Raw genomic sequence first — 22,594 nt, forward strand, 5'->3', positions numbered from 1 at the left:
GGTGTTTGGTACTAAAGTTAATGATGACTGACAGGTTTTTAGCTTTGATCTGGCAAGAGACTCCTCGATAGCTCTATGATCAAATGCACAAATGTGTTAATCATCATTAAGCTTGGTACAGTCTGAAGTGTGCTGTGGCAACTCGTTATGTAAGCGAGATGCTGTTCTCTGCAGCTTGAGCGCCAAAGCAAAAAAAAAAAAAATCGGATTTGAAACTCTGTATCGGCAGATTCTCAAAATCAGGTGACTCGAACTCTAACTTGGGTGCAAAAATAGATGGTAGGGACATCCCTATTGCAGATTTTATGAAGAAAAAGGTTTACATGAAAAGTCACACGTCCTGCAGTAGGACTATTGCGCATGTGCACATTGCGATGGTGATGTTCGAACGATGTATTGTGCAGGCCTACTTGTAAGACAACAGATTGGTGAACAGGTGTACTCATTAAGGCGTTCGAACAAAAATCTGCGCACACACTGCCCACCCCTGGTTGGAAACAATACATGATTTCCAACAGGAATTATTGTGTTCTTTTCTTTTGATAAAAGAGCTCCAGCATTCCGGGAATTAACGACTTGATGGTATAACAGTCTGGTTTTGCTTGAGTCATTTCAATCAATTCAATCAGAACTTTATCTTTCTGGTTCCTGAGGATCACAACAATGGAGCAACCTACAGGGCACAGCAGACCCTCTTTCTCCAGAGCTCGGAGATCCATAAGGTACTGTTGGGGGTCATGGTCCATGAGCACCAGGTGAAAGGTGTCACTGGTCCCTGGAGCCACTCCCAGAAGAGAGTGCAGTGTCGGGATGGTGTCGCCCGAGCTGCCTGTCAACACCTGGAACTACATAGTTTCATGTTTGCTGCTCCAATAGGACATTTTGCTGAGTTTCTGCAATGTTTTGAAGGCTTCAAAACAAAACAAAAACAGAAATTGAATCATAATGAAAATATGACATATTGTGGAAACGTGAGTTTTTAATGACTTGTGTGCAAATATACTAGTAGTGTTTCCTTGTTGTATTCGAAATATGCCATTGTCCTTTTATATCACACTTTTCTGTTAGCAAGATGAGAAGTTTGTTTAATCATGTTGCAAAGTGCTGAAAATGTTAGTTAATATCACTGTTAAAATAAGTCATGCAAAAATACTATTAAATATTGCAATAAAACTTCAAGGGTTGCTACGTGGTATCATAAGGTTAATTTTTGTCTCCCTCTGTTGGCCAACATTAGTACAGTATTTCCTCTTTTAATTCAAAATGAAAGAAATACTGTTCAGTATATTATTTAAACTACTTTTTAAAATTATTTTTACACAATCATAGAATACAAACATTATCTACAAGGATTAAGATGAATCTATCACAGCTTTTTAAAAAAAATCATGTTTGCCAAAAGAGTTTAAATTCCAGCCATTTGTGTAGTAGTGTGCCCACCCCTGGTTGGAAACAATACATGATTTCCAACAGGAATTATTGTGTTCTTTTCTTTTGATAAAAGAGCTCCAGCATTCCGGGAATTAACGACTTGATGGTATAACAGTCTGGTTTTGCTTGAGTCATTTCAATCAATTCAATCAGAACTTTATCTTTCTGGTTCCTGAGGATCACAACAATGGAGCAACCTACAGGGCACAGCAGACCCTCTTTCTCCAGAGCTCGGAGATCCATAAGGTACTGTTGGGGGTCATGGTCCATGAGCACCAGGTGAAAGGTGTCACTGGTCCCTGGAGCCACTCCCAGAAGAGAGTGCAGTGTCGGGATGGTGTCGCCCGAGCTGCCTGTCAACACCTGGAACTACATAGTTTCATGTTTGCTGCAAATTAACAAGTGGCTTTAATCAGTGCAATATTAGTGATTTAAGAGTCATGTTTTAACCTCCCTACCTGTGTGTGTTTAAAGCCTGCCACCAGGATGAGCTCCTCCCCGAGGTCGGCCACCGCAGGGTCCTGCTCCACTGTAAACAGCTTCCCATCAGGCGGTAGCAGACGCAGGAAAAGCACTGAGGTGTAGCCGCAATGCATTCCGAGTTCGAGCACCTTCGAGGGCTGGACGCGCTTAACCACCTGGTTTAAGGCCTCACCTGTACATAGAATAATTGTGAGGCCTACCACTATATTTCAGTTTGAACAGGCACACACTGACCTATCTGCGGGCCAACCGCGGCAGAGGCATGGGTCTCTGCGTACACGTCAAAGGCCTCCAGGACGCTGCTAGCATTGCCGTGGGTGCACCGTGAAAAGACAAAGGCGTGCGTGCTCTTTGCGCAGACTTGTCCTTGCAACAGCCGCAAGATCCAAGAGAGTGCGACATGACACAACTGGGCCGCACGGGCACGGTGGTGACCCAACGCCAGCATGATGGCAGGAAGAAGCGGCAGAGACGCCACCATCATCCAATAGGACATTTTGCTGAGTTTCTGCAATGTTTTGAAGGCTTCAAAACAAAACAAAAACAGAAATTGAATCATAATGAAAATATGACATATTGTGGAAACGTGAGTTTTTAATGACTTGTGTGCAAATATACTAGTAGTGTTTCCTTGTTGTATTCGAAATATGCCATTGTCCTTTTATATCACACTTTTCTGTTAGCAAGATGAGAAGTTTGTTTAATCATGTTGCAAAGTGCTGAAAATGTTAGTTAATATCACTGTTAAAATAAGTCATGCAAAAATACTATTAAATATTGCAATAAAACTTCAAGGGTTGCTACGTGGTATCATAAGGTTAATTTTTGTCTCCCTCTGTTGGCCAACATTAGTACAGTATTTCCTCTTTTAATTCAAAATGAAAGAAATACTGTTCAGTATATTATTTAAACTACTTTTTAAAATTATTTTTACACAATCATAGAATACAAACATTATCTACAAGGATTAAGATGAATCTATCACAGCTTTTTAAAAAAAAATCATGTTTGCCAAAAGAGTTGTTAAATGTTAAAATACAAATCCACATGTATATAGATTTGAAGGTTTAAAAAAAAAAAATACACTTACCAAGTCCAAAGTACGTTTGTGTCCAGTCAGGCACAGATGCAACAGCCGATTTACAAATAAACCCCGGATCTCAAGTACACTGAAGTACACTACTTCACTCTCGTTGCTATCATGGTATCCAGGACGCCTGAGGAGCAGATGGAAGTAATTCAGCCCCTCAGAAGGACTTTATTAGATACAAATGTACACTCCAACGAAAGCCCAACATCGACATTTGTCATTCACACTGATATTATTACTCACCTTTAGATTAGGTAATGATTTGTTCAATTATTTTACTTTTAATTGCGCACAGTTGTCGTCAGTTAGTGCATACCCCTGTAAATCCGGTTCCGTTTCACAATAAGAAAATGGCTTGGACTTAAAAAAAAAAAAAAAAAAAAAAAAAACTATGACAATTACATCCCATTTAAATATTATTGAATATGAATAAGTAGTGACTAAATACTGATACACTTCCTCTCAAACTACCATCACAGTAAGGCTAATCCAAACCAACTCTACCTTGATTGTTGTATGTCCAACGTCTTGCATTCGCAGATACTGATATCATCAAGCTTATCCGAAATTAGCGTTTTTTAAAAAAAATATTATTAATAAAGAACCAATGACGGGTTTTAATACAGGGACTGGCATGCATTCATTTGACACTCAGTGTAACTTCCTGTATGTTACTTTGCCCCCACCTCACCTTGCAGCTGGCACACCAATGAGAGTGTCCCGTTTTGATCACGTGGTTTAATCTCGTTGTCGGCCAGAAAACGGTATTTTTTATTTATAGTCTTGAAAAGCTGTTGTTATACAGATTTTTTTTTCTTTTGTAAATACATTTTAGTATATATTAGTACCTCCTGGCGTGTTTTTGTTTATTAGATGTAATTTCTTTTTCTTTTATATTTTTATGTTAATGAAAACAACAAAAATCTAAGTACCGGTAAATCTTGCAGTATGTTGTTATAAAAAAGAAAAATGTCACAGTTTAATAAAGGAAACAAAATTGCTAAATAATATCATAGTCCTTGAGGAAGATTTTTTTTTCAAATTGTCACAAAAAAAAGTTTATTTGTGCATTTAGAGACAGCATGTTTTCTCTTAATTAGTTTATTCGTTCTTATTTTCCCAATGCTTGTATTGATAATTGTTTTCGCGTCATATAAATAGATTTTTGGTGGTAACATGCAGTAAAGAGGACTGATTTGAAAGATGGATAAATACATACGAAGGACGTTGCCTTTGTGTGCCTGTTTTTCAACTTTCATCGCAAAACCACACAATAAATGGACTCATTACACGTTTTAAAGACGTTATCTCGCGCTAGCAATTCAAATGACAATTAGCGCAAATTATCGTCTTAAAACGTCATACAGTCAAAAGGTACGCTCATAAAATGGCCACCTGCGTGTTGCTTTATTAGAACTCAAATGCGAGCGTCGACACCGGAACTAGTGAAGCTGACTAGGGCGAGCTTTATGCTAGCTTGCCCTCCTCCTGTGGCCGCCCCCACACTCGCCGTGGAGCTCAAGCGGTGGGGAGCCACCGCAGCTAGATTGTTTCACCGGTGCTGCAACTGCGACACAACTGCCAGAGCCGACTAAATTGGAATAACGACATTAGCAATTATCTTTTAGGCGAAACCTAACTGTGCCAACAACGCTCGGGAATGGAAAATCCGGTGGCACCCACCGGACAGTCGCATCAGCATCGGCCGGTGACCGCGTCCGCTTTCCGAGAGGCGCAGAAATGGATTGAGGTAAGTGCCTCGTCGTTTACCTCATTCATCGTATTTTCCGTAGTCTTTGATGCTGTCTTTGTGATTTTGCATCTTCTCGCCTTGCAAGATTGTTGCCTCGTCACCTGTTGAAAGGTGACGTACGCTGACGTGCATGGAAAAATGGTTGCCCACCTGAGACGATACATTTTATCAAAAAACTTAACACTGGATACTGAGAGTTTCAATTAGTCACACGCTAGCCTAGTGCGTGCTATGTTTACTTGTCTAGTTAAACACAAAATAATTATAGTACATTGATGCCAACAGGTGCAAATAGAGATCAATTGTAGATTTGGCTTCAAATCTGCAATTTAGAAATATAGTAAGTCAGTTTATTGTTCTGGCTGTTTTGTTTTCCAATTTTGGGAGCTGCAGCAGTGTATTTTCACCACACTCAGTTTTACAATTTGGAAATTAAGAGAGTAAAAATTGGAATGGAATCAAATAAACTGAGATTGGAATTAGGTAGATGCAGTTCTGATGTCTACTAATGCTAATAAATGTCGTTTACCGTATTTTTCGGACGATAAGTCGCAGCTGAGTATAAGTCGCACCAGCCATAAAATGCAGAACGATGAGGAAAAAAACATATAAGTCGCACCGGAGTATAAGTCACATTTTTGGGGGACATTTACTTGATGAAATCCACCAAATAGAACATATATGTCATCCATAAAGGCAATTTGAAATAAAAAATACAATCGAGAACAACATGCTGAATAAGTGTACAGCAGGGTTCACTAGATCCGGACCTCGGTGTCACTTTTCCTGTCGTGTTTTCCATGTCTCCCTCCTCCAACACACCTGAATCAAAATAATCAGGATCATTATCAGGATTCTGGAGACGTTGCTGATGACATAATCATTTGAAAAAGGTGCCGTATTTATGTCCTGAAAAGTACGATACTTCTCGGCTTTTTTCTTTTTGCCATCTTTTCAGAAGGGTTTCTAAAATTAGATGACAACACGGAAAACGAAACTGAAAACGAGGAAAGTTTACTTTCTGATCTCACACGCACATCGCCCGATAAATAGATAGATAGATAGATAGATAGATAGATAGATAGATAGATAGACATAACGACATGTATGTTTGCCACAAAAATTACTGCGAACCGGCTTTCTAGTTGCCGGTTGTAGTATATTGACAACGCATCTCATGATCACCCTGGGCTCACGCAGCACAATGGCATGGGACTTGGGGGGGGATCTAACGTAGCACTTCTAGGTTGCTATTTGATTATATCTAGTGCGCGAGTGTTGTCGGAACATTAAAAAAATGTTAACATACGCCGCAAAAGTCACGTCTGCTCATCACTGCAAAACACCAGCGTATGACCGGTGACCGTTGCGGTTCCGCGCAATGCGCAAAGGAGTATAACAAAACTTTTTTTTATCTTAATGAAGATTTGTCTGCGAGTCAGATGCAGCCATCAAAAGAGCCAGATCTGGCTCGCGAGCCATAGGTTCCCGACCCTTGCACAAGATGGTGCTGCACTAAAGGGAATGTCATGCCATGATTAACCAATATTGAGCGATATATAAGGTGCATCGAATTATAAAGCGCACTGCTTTTGAGAAAATTTAATGCTTCTAGGTACGCCTTATAGTGTGCAAAATATGGTAGGTTACAGGGGCGTTACCAGGGGCAGTGGTGGCAGTGCCCACCCACAGACACGCTCTGCCCACCCAAAGAAAACTGGATGTAGTACTAACGGCAGTCTGGGCACCGCGTATGGTATCCCATTCAGGTTTTAACCTTTGCGTTATCACCTCCTCTTTCACCTTATGAAAAAAATAATAATAATAAAATTTAAAAAAAAAAAAATAATAATAATAATAAGATGTTGGTTTTGTTCCTAGAGGGCGCTACACACATTTAAGCATATTTTGATTTTCTTTTTTTATTTTATTTTTTTTTATTTTTTTTTTTTACATTTTACATTTTATCAGTTTTCACCAGTGTTCACCTGGCTGTTGAGTTTGCTGAGTTTTGAAACATTCTGAGGGGGTCAAAGTAGGGCTCAAAGTGTCGGCGGGACAAAAAATGACTGCTAGGGGGCGCTACATAGTGTATATGGAATTTGTCTTTACACTGTATCAAAGTTTGCACCTGTCTTGACCTGCCTGCCGATTTTGGTACATTTTGAGGCATTCTAAGGGGGTTAAATTGAGCTCATAGGGGCTGCGGAACAAAGAATAACTGTAATAATAATAATAAAACCGAGGAACCACAATAGGTTACCTAAAAAAACATTGTCACCTGCATGTCCATACTGTTCAGTTATGAGTGTGTTCTAAGTCAAATAAAATCAAATCAACTTTTATTTTTTTAGACCAAATCAGGAGAAAAAAAAACATGTTTTAAGGTGCACTAGCCCTACGCTGGATTTCGACCTACTTGAGCAATGTAGCTTTTTTTGTTGTTGTTGTTTTTGGGTTAGGGTTAACACGACTGGTAGGTTATGTATACCAAAATGGTAATTGTATAGTCTAACATTACTCTAGAGGTGGGAACCTGTGGGTACCTTCCGATACAATTTGCGATACGAGCTCACGATATATTGCGGTACAACAATTAACGATGATTGGGTCCGAAAATCAATCTATGATATTCTACAATACAACTATTCAAGAGAAAAGCAAGCTATTTGTAAATGGAATTTTTTTTTTTTTTGCGCTGTCAAAAAAATAGAAAGCAGCAGAATATTTCAGTGCAACATTTCTGTAAATAAATACAGAAAACACAACATTATTGGAAAATTCATGTTTAAGTGCCTGTGGCACAGTAGTTGGGGATCACTGACATATACTAAATCTATTAAGCTTCACCAAACTGCATGAACTGTTGACATATTTTACTAATGATGCAGCAGTTTGGTGGTCATCTATAGACCCCACTCACCAACGTCACACAATGACGTGTCGCTGTATCCGGCCACCATATTGTCCGTCATTTTTTATCCGTATTCTCAATGGTTTCAATTTGTCGTGCAATTTATAGTGCAATTCATGGAAGCCCCGGTGCTTTCAGACGCTGTAAACTCATTGGATGTGTTGCATAAAAGGCGTTATGTGGAACAGCTTCGGTCGATCCATTCGCCAGATCCATATTTGTTGCCTAAATCGATATTTTTCGACCCGCTGTCTTCGCCGTCTCTGCCTGACATCTGCTACCCTGATATTTACAACTATCTTGTCCACAGAAACTCAGCATATTCTCATGAAAGTTTGAAAAACTTTAACAGCAGCACTCTAAGCAGCATTACCCCCTTGTGACCCTTTACTTCCAATTTTCTAAAATGGCGACAATCCAAAAAAAAAAAAAAAGTTGACTGCGATTGCCGACACTTCAAGGATAGGTTGATATTGGACTATTTCTTCAATAAAATATGCCTGCCTCATTTGCAAAGAGACAGTCGCTGTTTTCAAAGAGTTCGATGTGACGCCAATATTACCAAACGACACGCTAACATGTACAACATTACAGGAAAGATACGCGGCGAGAAATTAAAGCAACTTGAAGCTAGTTTAATTTCACAGCAGGGTCGAAAGAATGCCACAAAGGCGAGATTGTTGAAATTATGAATTAAAAAAAAAAAAAAAAAAGTAAATGTGACACACAGAAGGGCTTGCTAAAAATCTGTTTAAATATATTGTTCTACGTAAATCAGCCAAGGTAGCCCCCCCCACATTTTTACCACACCAAATCTGACCCCTTTGCAATAAGTTTGGATACCCCTGTTTAACTGATGATCCGTAGACGAGGCCAGCTTCTTTCACTTGGTACCAGCTAAATATTATTCAAAAAATAATGATGGTGGAAGAAATAAACATCTTGAATTTGAAACTGTATGTTGTCGGCGATTAGCCTCGCAATGATCTTACAAAACCCTCTGAATATATATTAAATGCATCTTACCAGATATAAAATGACTACTACATAATCCGTGGTGATCGTTTGGTGCCCAGTTTTCTCGTCGAATTGCAGCAGTCCATCTCGCGCTCCTCTCCGGGTCTCTCGGAATACGGTAGAACTTCAAGTATCTCCGTCTATCTTCTCTGTTACTGCAACCAACCGCCACACACGCCTTCACCATTTTGATTATTAATGTTAACGAGCGGAAAAACACGCCATAATAGGAGGAATTTACATAGCAGTAATGCGTAAACACAACAAGTTGACGGACAATATGGCGCGGAGGCGTGGTTGTGACGTCATGTGAGTGGGGTCTATATTTGGGAGGAAAACACCATTTTAACATTTTTCCTTAAGCGCATATAAAGTAATTGATTTAGTAAAGATAACTTTCTGCTAGTGTTTATGATATATGATTGATGTATTATTAGCAAAACCAGCCATTGGGTTTTTTGGCAACAGCGACAATAAGTTATTTATAAAATAATAAAGCAGGAATAATCAACAGTTATATTGGCTGTTGGTGTGTGGATACTGTATCATGAGTGATATTGATTCAATATTTTTCAATATTTAGCCAAAAGCGACAAAAATATCACAATATATGTTGTGATAAAGAACACATCTGACAAATATGAACTGATAAATTTGTAAAAATAGATCACTATTTGGGCTAGGCGCTAAATTAGTGCACCTCTGCTTTTCAATAATCACCCAGTGGAGCATAAATGAGCACCACAGTGCCACAATAATGAGATATGATCCATATTTGAAGTGTGCCAGCAGAAACAATGAGCACATCATGTGGAATGGATTTTAGCCTCAATGCCAGACCGGCCCAACAATCAGCACACAAGCATCGTTTTGTTTGCCGCCAGGGAGAATTTCAGTGACAGCAACTTGTCGCTTTTGACTCATCATACCGCTCGGTCAGTCCACTGCATGAAAAGTCTGATGAATGGTTTGTTATCTGTTTTTTTGTTGTTGTTGTTGTTGAGTGGAATGCAGCCACAGCTTTATGAGATGACAAAAAGGCTGGCATAGCTGATAAATGCCTGATTTTCAGTGATGGAGTCGATGCAGCGGGGCCACAGCTAAGTATATAGAAGACTTTTTTTTTTTTTTAATCATGTTGCTTTATTTCCTGATTAATCACTGGGAAAAGTGATCACTGCTATCAGTATCATGATATCACTGAAGCAAATTAAGCTTTTGCTCCTGAGTTGGCAGATGTGATAGCTAAAACAGCAATGGTGAATATATTACTACAATTGAAATAAAAATAAAATATAGGTAAAAATGTACAAATTTTAGACAAAGGTACACACATTTGTGGAGGGAAATGCATTTAAAAATGGGGTAAAACTACTTAAATATTGGTCAAAAAATTACAAAGCATTATACAAATAGGACAATGATATTTCCAAAGAACAAAATATTAATTATTTTGTGTATTCTAATATTTGAGGTTGCATTGTGTAATCTAATATTTTATTTATGGCATTTCAGTACAATTTAAAAAATCAGAAAAATAATGAAATTTTGAATCTGAATAAAATTAGCCGTGAACTAGAAAGTTATTGGAAACGAAGCACAAGTGTGCTACTACAGGCTGAAGGCTGCCATCTACTGGCCAACTCAACCTACAGGCTACTCGTCACCTACGAGCACAATTAATTAATCAGCTCTAATAAAAAAAAAAAAAAACTAAATTATTTCTAGCCGAGAATTGATAGATACTGGCTCATATTCCAGAGTTACAAGTTTAAAGACATTTTGTCCTTAAATGACGGAGGAGTAGGACTTCAAAGTCAACTAGTACAACAACTTGAGTCGTGACTTGACAGGCCTTCAGCCTGTAAGAAAAAACTATACAGCTTTACTTAGACGAATTTTAAGAAAATGATGCCAAATGAGTAACAAATGCACACATGTAAATAATATACACGCAATAGATACAATTTTTCTTTTTAAAGTAATACTGAAGACAAAATGTAAATCAGTCATCATCAATCATTATTATTACAAATACAAAAATAAGTATTGCATGACATTGCAAAATATTATGATACCTAAATGTAAAAAAGTCAACTATTATTCAACAAATCTAAAAATATGAGAAAATACAAACTTTGGGGGAAATAATTTTTCAACGCAAAATACGCTAGACATGTGCCAATTACCGGTTTCAAGGGATACCGTGGTATGAAAATGTCATGGTTTCAAAACTGCCACAAAAATTCTCTCATACCGTCACTACAGTATAAGCTATTTTTATGTCCCAAAATGCTGGGCGAAATCCCTCGCTTACAGCTGCATGGCTCAACCCCCCCACCCCCACCGTTTGTTACTCAGTGTCAGTAAGTCAGCTGTGCTTCACGATAGATGGAGGAGGTGAAACTCCTGAACTTTTTCCGCCATCGAAGAAATCGAAATCACTGGTATGGGAATACTTCGGCTACAGAAAAGTTACGGACAGCCGTGGCTTAGAGGACATGTTTGCGGAGGGTGGCTACCGAGGAAGCTATACCTTCAATATGAGTTTGCATTTATAGAAATTTAAAGGTTAGTAAACACTGGCATGAACGTTTCCCTAGTACAAGAGTTAACTCCAGCATGTTTAGTGTGTCTAGTGGTGGCAAAACACATGGTGTTTTTTTCTCTCCAGCTAATGTCTGTGTAGAGAAACAGAGTGTGTGTATAATGTAAACATGATACGAGTCATACACACATGCTTTTTGTGGAAAATAATTCAATTATTTTTGTTCTGACGGTTATAATGTTGAGCTGTGGCTGTAGGTTTAGGCTCACCTAAAGGACTGCATTTATTTGAATTTTGTTTTGAATATTTCAGGGTTTTTTTTTTCAAAGTTACTTTAACCTAACATTATAGTAATATTCCAATTTGCTAATAGGTTTTGAAAAATAAATATTCTATTCAATGGAAAAAAAAGATTTTCAAAGTTACACATTTTAGAGCTGTAATTGCAATACCGTGAAACCGTGATATTTTGGTAAGGTTATATCAAACTGTCAGAATCTCATACCTGCACATTCCTGAAATGCACATTTATTAAAAAACGTATTGATATAGTGTACCCTCATAATTTGAGCGCTATTGTCAGTAGGGCTGCAGCTATCGAATATTTTAGTAATCGAGTAATCGACTGAAAATTCTATCGATTAATCGAGTAATCGGATAAAACATATATATTTTTAGGTGAAGAGCAATTATGAATATACATGAGAAAACAAGACATTTCATCGAATATAGAACACTTTTCAGTCAATCAATGTCTTTATTTTTGATGTACATTGTTGAAAACAGCCAACAATTGCATCTCAGATGTAACTAGAATAATAAAAAAAGACTAATTCACTGCTTTCACTCCAAAAACTTTTAGATCTTATTTAAAAAAAAAAAATTATATAGATATATTTCTTACCTAAAAATGCCATTACGCTTGATAACACACATCACTTAAAAGTTAGGATTTTTTCCCACGTGTTTCAATTGAATTTCTATTTGTGTCAAGCTATTTTTAAGTTCTAGTTAAGTTTTAAGTTAGTCTAAACTGTAAGTCCTGATAGGATTTTGAGTTTTTGCAGTGTTCAAAATAAATGTATGATACAGGCTGTATTAGAGCACATTAAGAACCAGTGCTACTTGGTGTTTTATCCAGCAATGACTACTAGAGCTAAAATTGATAGTTAGCATTATTATTTATTTTACACCCTCATCACTCCACAACGCTATGTTATGTTAAAGCCTGTATGTAAGACACGTTAGCTACGCATCGACAGTGGTCATAATTAATAGAAACCTAGCCCTCCGCAGGGCTAACGTTACGTGAGCCAGTGACAGTAACGTTAATCTTATTTATTAGCGCTTAGCGCTCTTTATTAGCGCTTAGCGCTCTACTGCTTTAAGATGGCGGCTGTTTACTAACGCCGCTGACTCTGTCATTTTGCATCTAGTTCGATGTGATCTCTATGAGACGCGTCAGACGCTACCTGCTACCAACGTAGCATCATGCGGGCTAGTTTTTAGCAACGTCGGCGTCTTTTGTAGCGGGTGTCAGCTGCAGTAAGTTTTTTTGCTTCTTCCTCTACGCACGTGACATCAGCGCGTTGTCCCGCATTAAAAGTAGTCCGAGCAAAACGTGATGCTTAGAGCTGTCAAAATAAACGATTACTCGAGGTGAATAAAATTACTCGGATCAGTTTTTAAACTCGAGTTACTCGAGTTGCTCGAGTATTCGTTTCAGCTCTAATTGTCAGATATGTACAGTACAGTAAATGCTGAACAAGTTTATTCTTACTTGGAATTATTATTTTAAAAAGAAAACATTATTTTAAGCCTCATCATTTTAATTTTAATGTTTATTTGTTTATTTTAATGTGATGTTAGCTTCTTCCATTTACATTTATCAATGACGATAATTCAATAGATGGTTATTTTGTACATCTGACCCTCCTCGCACACACAAAAAAAAAATCTTCCAAAGTATGAGCCAACTCCTGGGAGGCTTGTTGGCATCTTTTAAAAAGCTTCTTTTGACCCAGAATAAGAATGGGATCAGTGCATGGAGCTGAATAGGTAACTGATAGTGCAATCACGGTGTTTTTCTTCTCTTCCTCCCCCCGCCCCTCGGGGAAGGAGAGGGCTGGTATCATTGGCCACCTGGTAACGCTCACTGGCTCACTCACCCGAGGGAATCTGATCAAGTCTCTGTGAATGAATAAAAGGTTAGGTGAATGTAACGAGGCCTCCCCGTTCAGGATCCCGGCTCTCTGTCCAAGAATGCTAATTTTTTGTATGCACTGTGATGGATCAAATCAGAACTCAAAGGTCATCAAAAGTTGCTAGTACTTTGTCAGATAGTCAGTCACTTTACTAGACCTTATTTTTTTTTACCAGAACATTCGTCAAAAACTGCAAAAAAGTAAATGTCTTTTGTATGATTTTATTTTCAATTCCTATACAACCAATAATAATTGCCGTAACTTGCACAAATTTCAATGCTAGGGTTTCCTGATCTTTTCAAAATGTTCAAAAATTTCAAATCTGCAGTATGTAGCTGAACAATAGAGTTTAGTGAACCACTATATATTCACAGCTCACCTGTCAATAATTTGCCTAGTCGTGGATTGTTTTGGTGGGAAACCTATTCATCATCAATGAGTCTAGTGTTTTTTGTGCTCACTCTGACCCTATGTCAGTGTTAAAGGACCCATTATTCCATGGGCATCACCTGTAAATCGCCAGGATCGCAAAATCGAAACATGACGCCACATATCTTTCTCTTCGCCCTGTGGGCTGCCTTGGAATTGGTGTGTGCACATAACCCCTGCTGTCATGTCAGACTCCATCAATGATGTCATTCCCAGTTCATTGTTGTTTTTTCCGAGAGATGATGGACAGATGTGTTGAGTGCAGAGCATTCCTGTCATTTCCTCCCAAAAATTCGCGTTGATTGCAAGCAAAAGAAAAGGGTCATTTTAGTAGCTTGAGGATGGCTCCTTCATCAGCCTTCCCGAATCCTATGTTGATCTTAAACTCAATCCTATAGCAAAGAATGCCAGGATTGAATTCTGTCATCTGCCTTAACCAAGTTAATTTCATGAAATCTTTTTCCGGCATGTGACTCAATTTAATGAAGATTATGCTAATGAAAAGATTTAGGAAGTAGACACGTGAAGCGGTATTAAGGAGTCTTGTTAGCTCGAATTGCTGTGTCCAGCGCTGTAACTCTGCTGTTCTCTGGTAACTCTCTAATGAGCCGTAACGCGCACGCCTCTTTATAGTGTCTCTGTGTCACGTGTAATGTGTAGCCGGTAACGCGCACGGCCAAATGGACACTCAAGTACGGTGGGTGAATTATGACATAAAAAAGGGTCACCACACACGCACCGAATGCCAGTCAAGACCTTGAAGTTACTATTTGCCCCATTTGAACTACCAGTTGAGTTGAAACACTAAGGAAAATGGACCACCAATTTTCTGGTTTTAGAGTACAATCTGAACACTGATAGAAGCTACGTAAGAGGAAAACTCTTCTTTTACTTTTGTCTTTTCTCTACAGGGGTCGCCAGTGCTCGCCACCCCGAATCAGTTGACTCCATCTAACCTTGTCCTCTGCATCCTCTGCTCTCACACCAACTCTCTTCCGGTCCTCTTTAACTACTGTAAATGCATAAACCTCCTTGTTGGTCTTTCTTTAGACCTCCTGCCTGGTTTATGGGAATCCAGTTTCTCTCCAAATCCTCTAACATGTGCTGTCTCCCTCGTATGCTCATTGCTGATCATATCCATCCTGGTCACTCCCAAAGAGCATCTTCATCTCTGCCACCTCCAGCTCTGCCTCCATCCTGGTCACTCCCACAGAGAACATCAGCATCTTCATCCCTGCCACCTCCAGCTCTGCCTTCGGTCTTTTCCTCAGTGGCGCTGTCTCCAGACCAAACACCAAAGCTGGTCCCACCACAGTTTTATAGACCTTTCATTTTAGCTGAAACTCTTCACACATTACACCTGACACTTTTCTACCCGTTCCAGCCTGCCCGCACATGTTTTTTCCCTTCTTTTCCACACTCTCCATTGCTCTGGACTGTTGAGCCTAATTACTTAAACTCCTCCACCTTTTGGTCTCTTCTCCCTGAAACCTCACTCTTCCCCTTGGCTCCCACTCATTTACACACAGATACTCTGTCTTGCTACGGCTAACCTTCATTCCCCTCCTTTCCAGGGCAAACCTCCACACCTCCAGTTTCTCCTCCCTCTTCCCTGCCCTCTCTACAGATTTTTGCAAAGTTAACCACCATCTGTCCTTCTGCTTTTTTTCTCCTGGATAGAAAACCTGCCCTTCACCTCCTCTTCACCTCTGTTTCCTGCACCAGCATGTCCATTGATGTCCGCTCCAATGATAACTTTCACTTCAAGGGAGGTTCTGCATCATCTCATCAAAGTCCAACCAAAATTTCTCCTCCTTCAGCTCACATCCTACCTGTGACGCATACCCACTAACAACATTGATCATCACACCTTGAATTTCTAGCTTCAGGCTCATCACACTATCAAACACTCTTTTTACCTCCAGGACGTTCCTAACAAACTCCTCCATCACGATAACTCCTGCTCGATTTTTCTTCCTATCCTTATCATGATGGAACAATGTGAACCCTACTCCTAAACTTCTAGCTTTGCTCCCTTTCCACATGTCTCCTGAACACACAGTACAGTGGGGCAAATAAGTATTTAGTCAACCACTAATTGTGCAAGTTCTCCCACTTGAAAATATTAGAGAGGCCTGTAATTGTCAACATGGGTAAACCTCAACCACGAGAGACAGAATGTGGGAAAAACCCCAGAAAATCACATTGTTTGATTTTTTTAAAGAATTTATTTGCAAATCATGGTGGAAAATAAGTATTTGGTCAATACCAAAAGTTCATCTCAATACTTTGTTATGCACCCTTTGTTGGCAATAACTGAGGCCAAACGTTTTCTGTAACTCTTCACAAGGTTTTCACACACTGTTGCTGGTCTTTGACCCATTCCTCCATGCAAATCTCCTCTAGAGCAGTGATGTTTTGGGGCTGTCGTTGGGCAAGACGGACTTTCAACTCCCTCCACACATTTTCTATGGGGTTGAGATCTGGAGACTGGCTAGGCCACTCCAGGACCTTGAAATGCTTCTTACGAAGCCACTCCTTTGTTGCCCTGGCTGTGAGTTTGGGATCATTGTCATGCTGAAAGACCAGCCACGTCTCATCTTCAATGCTCTTGCTGATGGAAGGAGATTTTCACTCAAAATCTCTCGATACATGACCCCATTCATTCTTTCCTTTACACAGGTCAGTCGTCCTGGTCCCTTTGCAGAAAAACAGCCCCAAAGCATGATGTTTCCACCCCCATGCTTCACAGTGGGTATGGTGTTCTTCGAATGCAATTCAGTATTCTTTCTCCTCCAAACACGAGAACCTGTGTTTCTACCAAAAAGTTCTATTTTGGTTTCATCTGACCATAACACATTCTCCCAGTCCTCTTCTGGATAATCCAAATGCTCTCTAGCGAACCGCAGACGGGCCTGGACGTGTGCTTTCTTCAGCAGGGGGACACGTCTGGCAGTGCAGGATTTGAGTCCCTGACGGCGCATTGTGTTACTGTGGTCCCAGCTCTCTGTAGGTCATTCACTAGGTCCCCCCGTGTGGTTCTGGGATTTTTTTTCTCACAGTTCTTGTTATCATTTTGACGCCACGGGGTGAGATCTTGCATGGAGCCTCAGATCGAGGGAGATTATCAGTGGTCTTGTATATCTTCCATTTTCTAATAATTGCTCCCACAGTTGATTTCTTTACACAAAGCGTTTTACCTATTGCAGATTAAGTCTTCCCAGCCCGGTGCAGGTCTACAATTTTGTCTGTGTCCTTCGACAGCTCTTTGGTCTTTGCCAAAGTGGAGTTTGGAGTGTGACTGACTGAGGTTGTGGACAGGTGTCTTTTATACCGATAATGAGATAAAACAGGTGCCATTAATGCAGGTAACGAGTCGAGCCTCGTTAGACCTCGTTAGAAGTTAGACCTCTTTGACAGCCAGAAATCATGCTTGTTTGTAGGTTACCAAATACTTATTTTCCATTCTAATTTGGAAATAATTAAAAAAAAAAAAAATCAAACGATGTGATTTTCTGTTTTTTTCCCACATTCTGTCTCTCATGGTTGAGGTTTAGCCATGTTGACAATTACAGGCCTCTCTAATCTTTTCAAGCAGGAGAACTTGCACAATTGGTGGTTGACTAAATACTTATTTGCCCCACTGCATGTCCACCTTCCTCCTCTGCATCATGTCAATCAGCTCTCTACCTTTTTCCTGTCATAGTTCCAAAATTCAAAGTCCCTACTCTTAATTCTAGTCTCTTGGTGTTCCTCTTCTTGTTCTTCCTACGAACGCACCATCCTCCTCTCCTTCTTCGACCAACAGTAGTCCAGTTTCCACCGGTACCCTGTGGGTCAACAGCACTGATGGCGTTCACTGTTAACCCGGCCTCCACCGATCCAGTATGGAATTCATATATCTGATTTGCAGGTTTGATTTGGCACAGCAAAACACTGGCTTGTGCCCCCTTGCGGCTACATTTAAACTGCCAAAACCTAAAATAATCATAGCTGCTGTCCCCTCTTTACGAAAAATCTGACACTACCCCCAAATCTAGGAAATAACTGCGAGTCATTGTCCTTCAAGGAATAAAAACACGCACATGGTCTGTTCTAATGAGTGGTGTCAAAAAAGCTAAAGAAGTACAGTGTAAACATTTTTAACTTTTTGGACAATCGCACATTGTTCCATTTATTGGTTACACTAATAATGCCATCTGACTCCACTCTATTGATTGGCCCCATTCTCAGGCAAAGTGGGTCACTTTGCGTGACTCCTGAATCAAGCTCCCATTTCATTGATATATCTTAGCGGGGCTGAACAAGTCATTGGGCTGGATTTGTAACACAGTCAGGTTACCGTCTCCAAAAATGAGCAAGTTTTAAGTGTTGCGTGATGAATCACTGCTGAAATCGATGCCTGAAGATTGATAGATGATAGATTCAATCAAAAAATTATACTTGCCATTTGTCATGTTTGACAAGATTGATACATGATAGATTAAATCAAAGATTATACTTGCTATTTGTCATGTTTGACAGCTAGGAAAGAGACTGATGAAGCTTCCCCCATCAAGGGACTGTTTCTAATTGGGTCACTCAGGCTGCGTTGGTTTTCTAATTTCTGAGCTGCGACGCTGGGGAGCTTGATTCCTTTGGCCGCCAAGGGAGTTTGTGAAACATACCTTGGAGGGCTCACTGCCAGTGCTGTAAAAATGTGAGATTATACAGTGTAATATTAAGGACTAAGCTGGTTACTGTTTTTTTTGTTGTGCTTATTTCCATTGCTGATTTCAGTTATTATTAGTAGTAGTAGTTTTTATTTTTATTTATTTTTATTCTATTTGTGATTAAATGCAATCTTTATGTATAATTTTATTTCCGATTTTGATTGTCTTGGTTTTTACGTTGTATTGATTTAAATGTGATTTTTATGATCTTCATGTGATGTAAAGCACTTTGAATTGCCTTGTGGTGAATTGTGCTATATAAATAAATTTGCTTTGCCTTGCCTTGCCTTTTTCGATTATATAAGCCTGTAGTTGGAGAGATTTGTCTGTTGGAAGTTCTCCCATTCATATTTCATTTTTTTTCCAGTAATTTAATTTCCAGTATCGGTTCTCATCTGAAGACATTCAAGGCGAGGCAAGGCAAATTTATTTATATAGCACAATTCAACACAAGGCAATTCAAAGTGCTTTACATCACATGAAGATCATAAAAATCACATTAAATCAGTAGAACGTAAAAACAAAGATAATTGAAACAGGAAATAAAATTATACATAAAAATCGCATTTAATCACGAATAGAATAAGAAAAAAGAAAAAATACTACTACTAATAATAATTGAAATCAGCAATGGAGATAAAGCACAAGAGGAATAGAAAGCAAATAGATTGAAATATAAAGATGGTTTTGGATATGCTGTGTGAGCGTTTTTTGCCCTGATTTAAAGGAGCCAACAGTTTGACCATACTTCTGACCTTCAGGTATCCTGTTCCAGAGGTGAGGAGCATGATAACTAAATGCTGCCTCACCCTTCTTGGTTCTTGTTCTTGGAACATACAGGAGACCGGTTCTAGATGACCTTAGTGGTCTAGATGCTTCATTGGAATCTAACAAATCAAGCATGTATTTTGGCCGAAGGCAATTAAGTGTTTTGTAGACGAGCAGTGGTATTTTATAGTCTGTCCTTTGACTCACTGGAAGCCAGTGTAACAATTTCGAAACCGGTGTAATGTGGTCCAGTTTTCTTGTATTTGTGAAGACTCTGGCTGCAGCATTCTGTACTAGCTGCAGCTTCCTGACTGATTTTTTATCAAGACTTGTAAATATACCGTTGCAATAGTCCAATCTGCTGAAAATGAATGCATGCATAAGTTTTTCCATGTCTTGTTGAGTCAAAAGCCCCTTAATTCTGGCTATATTTTTTAGGTGGTAATAAGCAGATTTAGTGACTGACTTTAGATTCAATTCCAGTAGTTAGTAGTAGCCACATTAGACAATGTTTAACTAAGTGTGTAGTTTGCAGTTTAGCCAAAATGAACATGAATAGTCATAGTGCTTTAGGAGCTTGTTACCTTTAAGGGATCCTGGGAGGTTTAGGAGCAAACTTGAAACCTAATTTCTAGTACATATGATTTGTATGTTCCAAATGCTTAGTGGCCCAACCTAGACAAGCTTTATAACCCGGGTGGTCACACATTTTGTCAATAAATAACAAAATAACATTGTTCAGTCAGCAGAAGTGGAATGAGTCAATTACCCAAGTCAAGAAAGTTGCAATAGAGCAGGTTCAAATTATGACATGAGGATTCTTTGTCAGCTGATCACTGGACAGCATCGGGTCCAGCCCTAGTAAACACTAGCATTGTATCGTAGAATATTTGTGATTCTTTAGTTGTACACCAATTAAGCTTGTTGAAAAGTGCAGCAGTAAACGTTGGGAAGTGTTAGGCTCTTGACAATGTGCATAGTTGAAACTTACTGCTATGTGGCTAAACCTCAGTCACAGTTGTCAACTGTTGCTGGGCAGCCTTAGCGAGGCACTTTTCCACTGGGCTCATCCATGCACAAAACAGCTCACTCACGAAGATAAACGTGATAAATCCATGCACTCATTAGCATTTGTTGGCCTGCTACAGTAGAAACCTTGTTCTCATGTGAGGCAATGGAAGCCTTCACGGCTCGTTTGACCCTGACTCAGAACTTCACCGTGAACAGCAATGCGATCCTGCTGAAAGGTTTTTCAGTCTTTTTAAAATGGTCTTTGTGACCTGATGAAACCAATGCTGATATGTTTTTTAGAGCTGTCCCGACTAGTCGACATAGTCGACGTCATCGATGACGTAAATCCGTCGACGAGCACAACATCCCGTCGACGGTTAATGAAGGGTTAAAAAAAATATATGCACGGAAAGTTCAGAATGTCGGATGCTCTGTATGCAAGCGGGGAAAGCGGCACAAAGCCAAAAAACCGCACCAGAGTGTCCAAAACATTGATTTATTTCAAAGAAACAAAGGAGCGTACACTCTTCCGTCCTGTCTCTTCAATGCCAAGCTTGGCTAAACGTCGGCCGTGAAGAAACACCTCAAGCGCCGTAGCCCAGTTTGTAATTTTGTTTTTTTGTTTTTTCATTTTTTGTACACCAGAGGGTGCTGTCGCCTTACTAAATAATAATGTTTCATTGACAATGGGCCTGTAAGCGCTATTAGTATTGTTCTTAATGCTAACTGAAAGGTTTATTTCATGTTATGGTTTATTTTATAGTATAGAAAATTATATAAGGTTAAAAGGTCATAAATATATACAGTATATACAGTGATTGCACTTAAGGGAGAGATTGTCAATGATAAGGTAATTAATTAAGGTAAAGGCAATTCATATAGGCAATTCATTGATATATAAATAAGGTTTAAAAGGAAAAAGGTGAAAAGTTTTCGTTAATTTCTAATTGTGTTGTTTTATTTGTGTGCACCGTAGCTTTTACAGTGTGATCACATCAAGGATGGAATAAAAGTTGTAAACCATCAGTTTAAGAGACCATCTTTTCAATCAAGATGCTACACTAGTTAATTCTATCAGCATTTCAACTCATTGTTTATTTGTGATTTATTATTGTTATTTACGTGTTTATTTGTACTTTAATAAATAATTTAAGTGTTCCAATATGTTTTTTGTGAATTGATAAGCGTCAACAAAAATGTCATTGCTAAATTAGAAAACAAAACAAACAAAAAAAAATTTTTTTTTTTAAATGATTAGATTAGTCGACTAATCGTAAAAATAGTCGGCTGACTAATCGGGAGAAAATTAGTCGTTTGGGACAGCCCTAATGTTTTTGGACATATATCCTAAATGCTTGTCTACTCTTTGGATGAGCTAAATGGTCCCTTTACCATTTAATTCACCACCTAAGATTATGATGCACATCCTTGTGTGATATGGATTGCATGACAATTTTGAAGGCAAACGCAATTACTGAATAAATGACTTAACTGTGCTTTTACTAATTTCTCTCCTTTTGAGAATGTCAAATATCCTGAAGTGAAATGATTTACATTAAAGCACGTGCCTCTTGAGCACTTTTATCGCCATCCTCTTGCTAGTAGCAAGGGATAAAGTCTAATCCTTACTAATCTAGCCAGCTGCACCTCCCTCATTTCAGGGAAGGAGGTGTTGGGGTGCATTGACGGTTCCCATAAAATGGCTTGTGTCCCACTTAGTCTCATACACGATCTACTCTGAGGTGATATTTTACGTTTACTGGACTTTCAGCTTCTCTGACTTTTAAACGGAAGCACGAACAAAAAGACGTAGTTCTTAAATGATAAATGTTGGTATGAGTTAGGCCTGAACGATATTGGAAGAAACTATTGCTGTGATTTTTTGGGGGGGTTTGCGATATATTGCGATATTACAATATATATACATATATATATTTTAAGACATTTTCACTAGATGACTTGAATAGCTGTTTGGAAAGACTTTGGATGACTCACAATGACCAGTGTGCAGTGATCCCTCGTTTTTCGCGGTTAGTGGGGACCAGAACCCTGTGCTCTGTGTATTTATTCAGATTTAGCATTGGAAAGAGATACATATAAGGTATGTTTTTTTAATTTTTCCCCAAAGTATGATTTTAAAAAATGTATGTGTGTGTGTGTATATATATATATATATATATATATTTATATATATATTAGGGCTGTCAAAAAAACACGTTAACGGCCGGTAATTA

At 38.9% G+C, this 22,594-nt stretch overlaps 2 protein-coding genes and 1 long non-coding RNA gene across 12 annotated transcripts in view; 2 read left to right on the forward strand and 1 right to left on the reverse strand.

Moving 5' to 3' along the window:
- Nucleotides 1–1,016: 1,016 nt before the first annotated feature.
- On the reverse strand, nucleotides 1,017–8,742 carry LOC130924014 (transmembrane O-methyltransferase-like). Of its 7 annotated transcripts, none has more exons than XM_057850303.1 (5): nucleotides 8,698–8,742; nucleotides 3,005–3,131; nucleotides 2,149–2,439; nucleotides 1,890–2,086; nucleotides 1,017–1,800 (listed from the first exon to the last, which is right to left on the reverse strand). In XM_057850303.1, exons 3-5 carry the CDS (start codon nucleotides 2,408–2,410, stop codon nucleotides 1,477–1,479), a joined length of 783 nt encoding a protein of 260 aa, XP_057706286.1. In that variant the 5' UTR covers nucleotides 2,411–2,439; nucleotides 3,005–3,131; nucleotides 8,698–8,742; the 3' UTR covers nucleotides 1,017–1,476. The 7 variants fall into 7 exon arrangements, with proteins under 7 accessions (XP_057706286.1, XP_057706284.1, XP_057706281.1 ...); XM_057850301.1 differs by lacking the exon at nucleotides 8,698–8,742 and adding an exon at nucleotides 4,775–5,092; XM_057850298.1 differs by lacking the exon at nucleotides 8,698–8,742 and adding an exon at nucleotides 4,688–5,092.
- On the forward strand, nucleotides 1,424–2,702 carry LOC130924018 (uncharacterized). Its single transcript, XR_009064817.1, has 2 exons — nucleotides 1,424–1,677; nucleotides 1,906–2,702. It is a non-coding gene; the product is annotated as an uncharacterized LOC130924018 (long non-coding RNA).
- LOC130924010 (LIM and calponin homology domains-containing protein 1-like) overlaps nucleotides 4,438–22,594 on the forward strand; it is a 127,131-nt gene continuing 108,974 nt past the window's right edge. For 3 of the 4 annotated variants that reach the window (XM_057850285.1, XM_057850287.1, XM_057850286.1), the window contains exon 1: nucleotides 4,438–4,754. In XM_057850285.1, the coding sequence (XP_057706268.1) occupies nucleotides 4,665–4,754 (90 nt within the window). In that variant the 5' untranslated portion in view covers nucleotides 4,438–4,664. Of the gene's footprint in view, nucleotides 4,755–9,614; nucleotides 9,624–22,594 lie in introns of those variants that run through there. The other variant, XM_057850290.1, reaches the window with a different exon arrangement.

This window comes from Corythoichthys intestinalis, chromosome 11 (genome assembly GCF_030265065.1).
Source record: "Corythoichthys intestinalis isolate RoL2023-P3 chromosome 11, ASM3026506v1, whole genome shotgun sequence".
Lineage (NCBI taxonomy): Eukaryota > Metazoa > Chordata > Actinopteri > Syngnathiformes > Syngnathidae > Corythoichthys > Corythoichthys intestinalis.

What these genes read in the sequence shown, in the direction of transcription:
- LOC130924014 (XM_057850296.1), bottom strand. An exon ending in CGCGGTTGGCCCGCAGATAG is followed by an intron (nt 2,087 to 2,148) that starts GTCAGTGTGTGC and finishes TTCTATGTACAG; the next exon opens with GTGAGGCCTTAAACCAGGTG. An exon ending in CAGGCTTTAAACACACACAG is followed by an intron (nt 1,801 to 1,889) that starts GTAGGGAGGTTA and finishes GAAACTATGTAG; the next exon opens with TTCCAGGTGTTGACAGGCAG.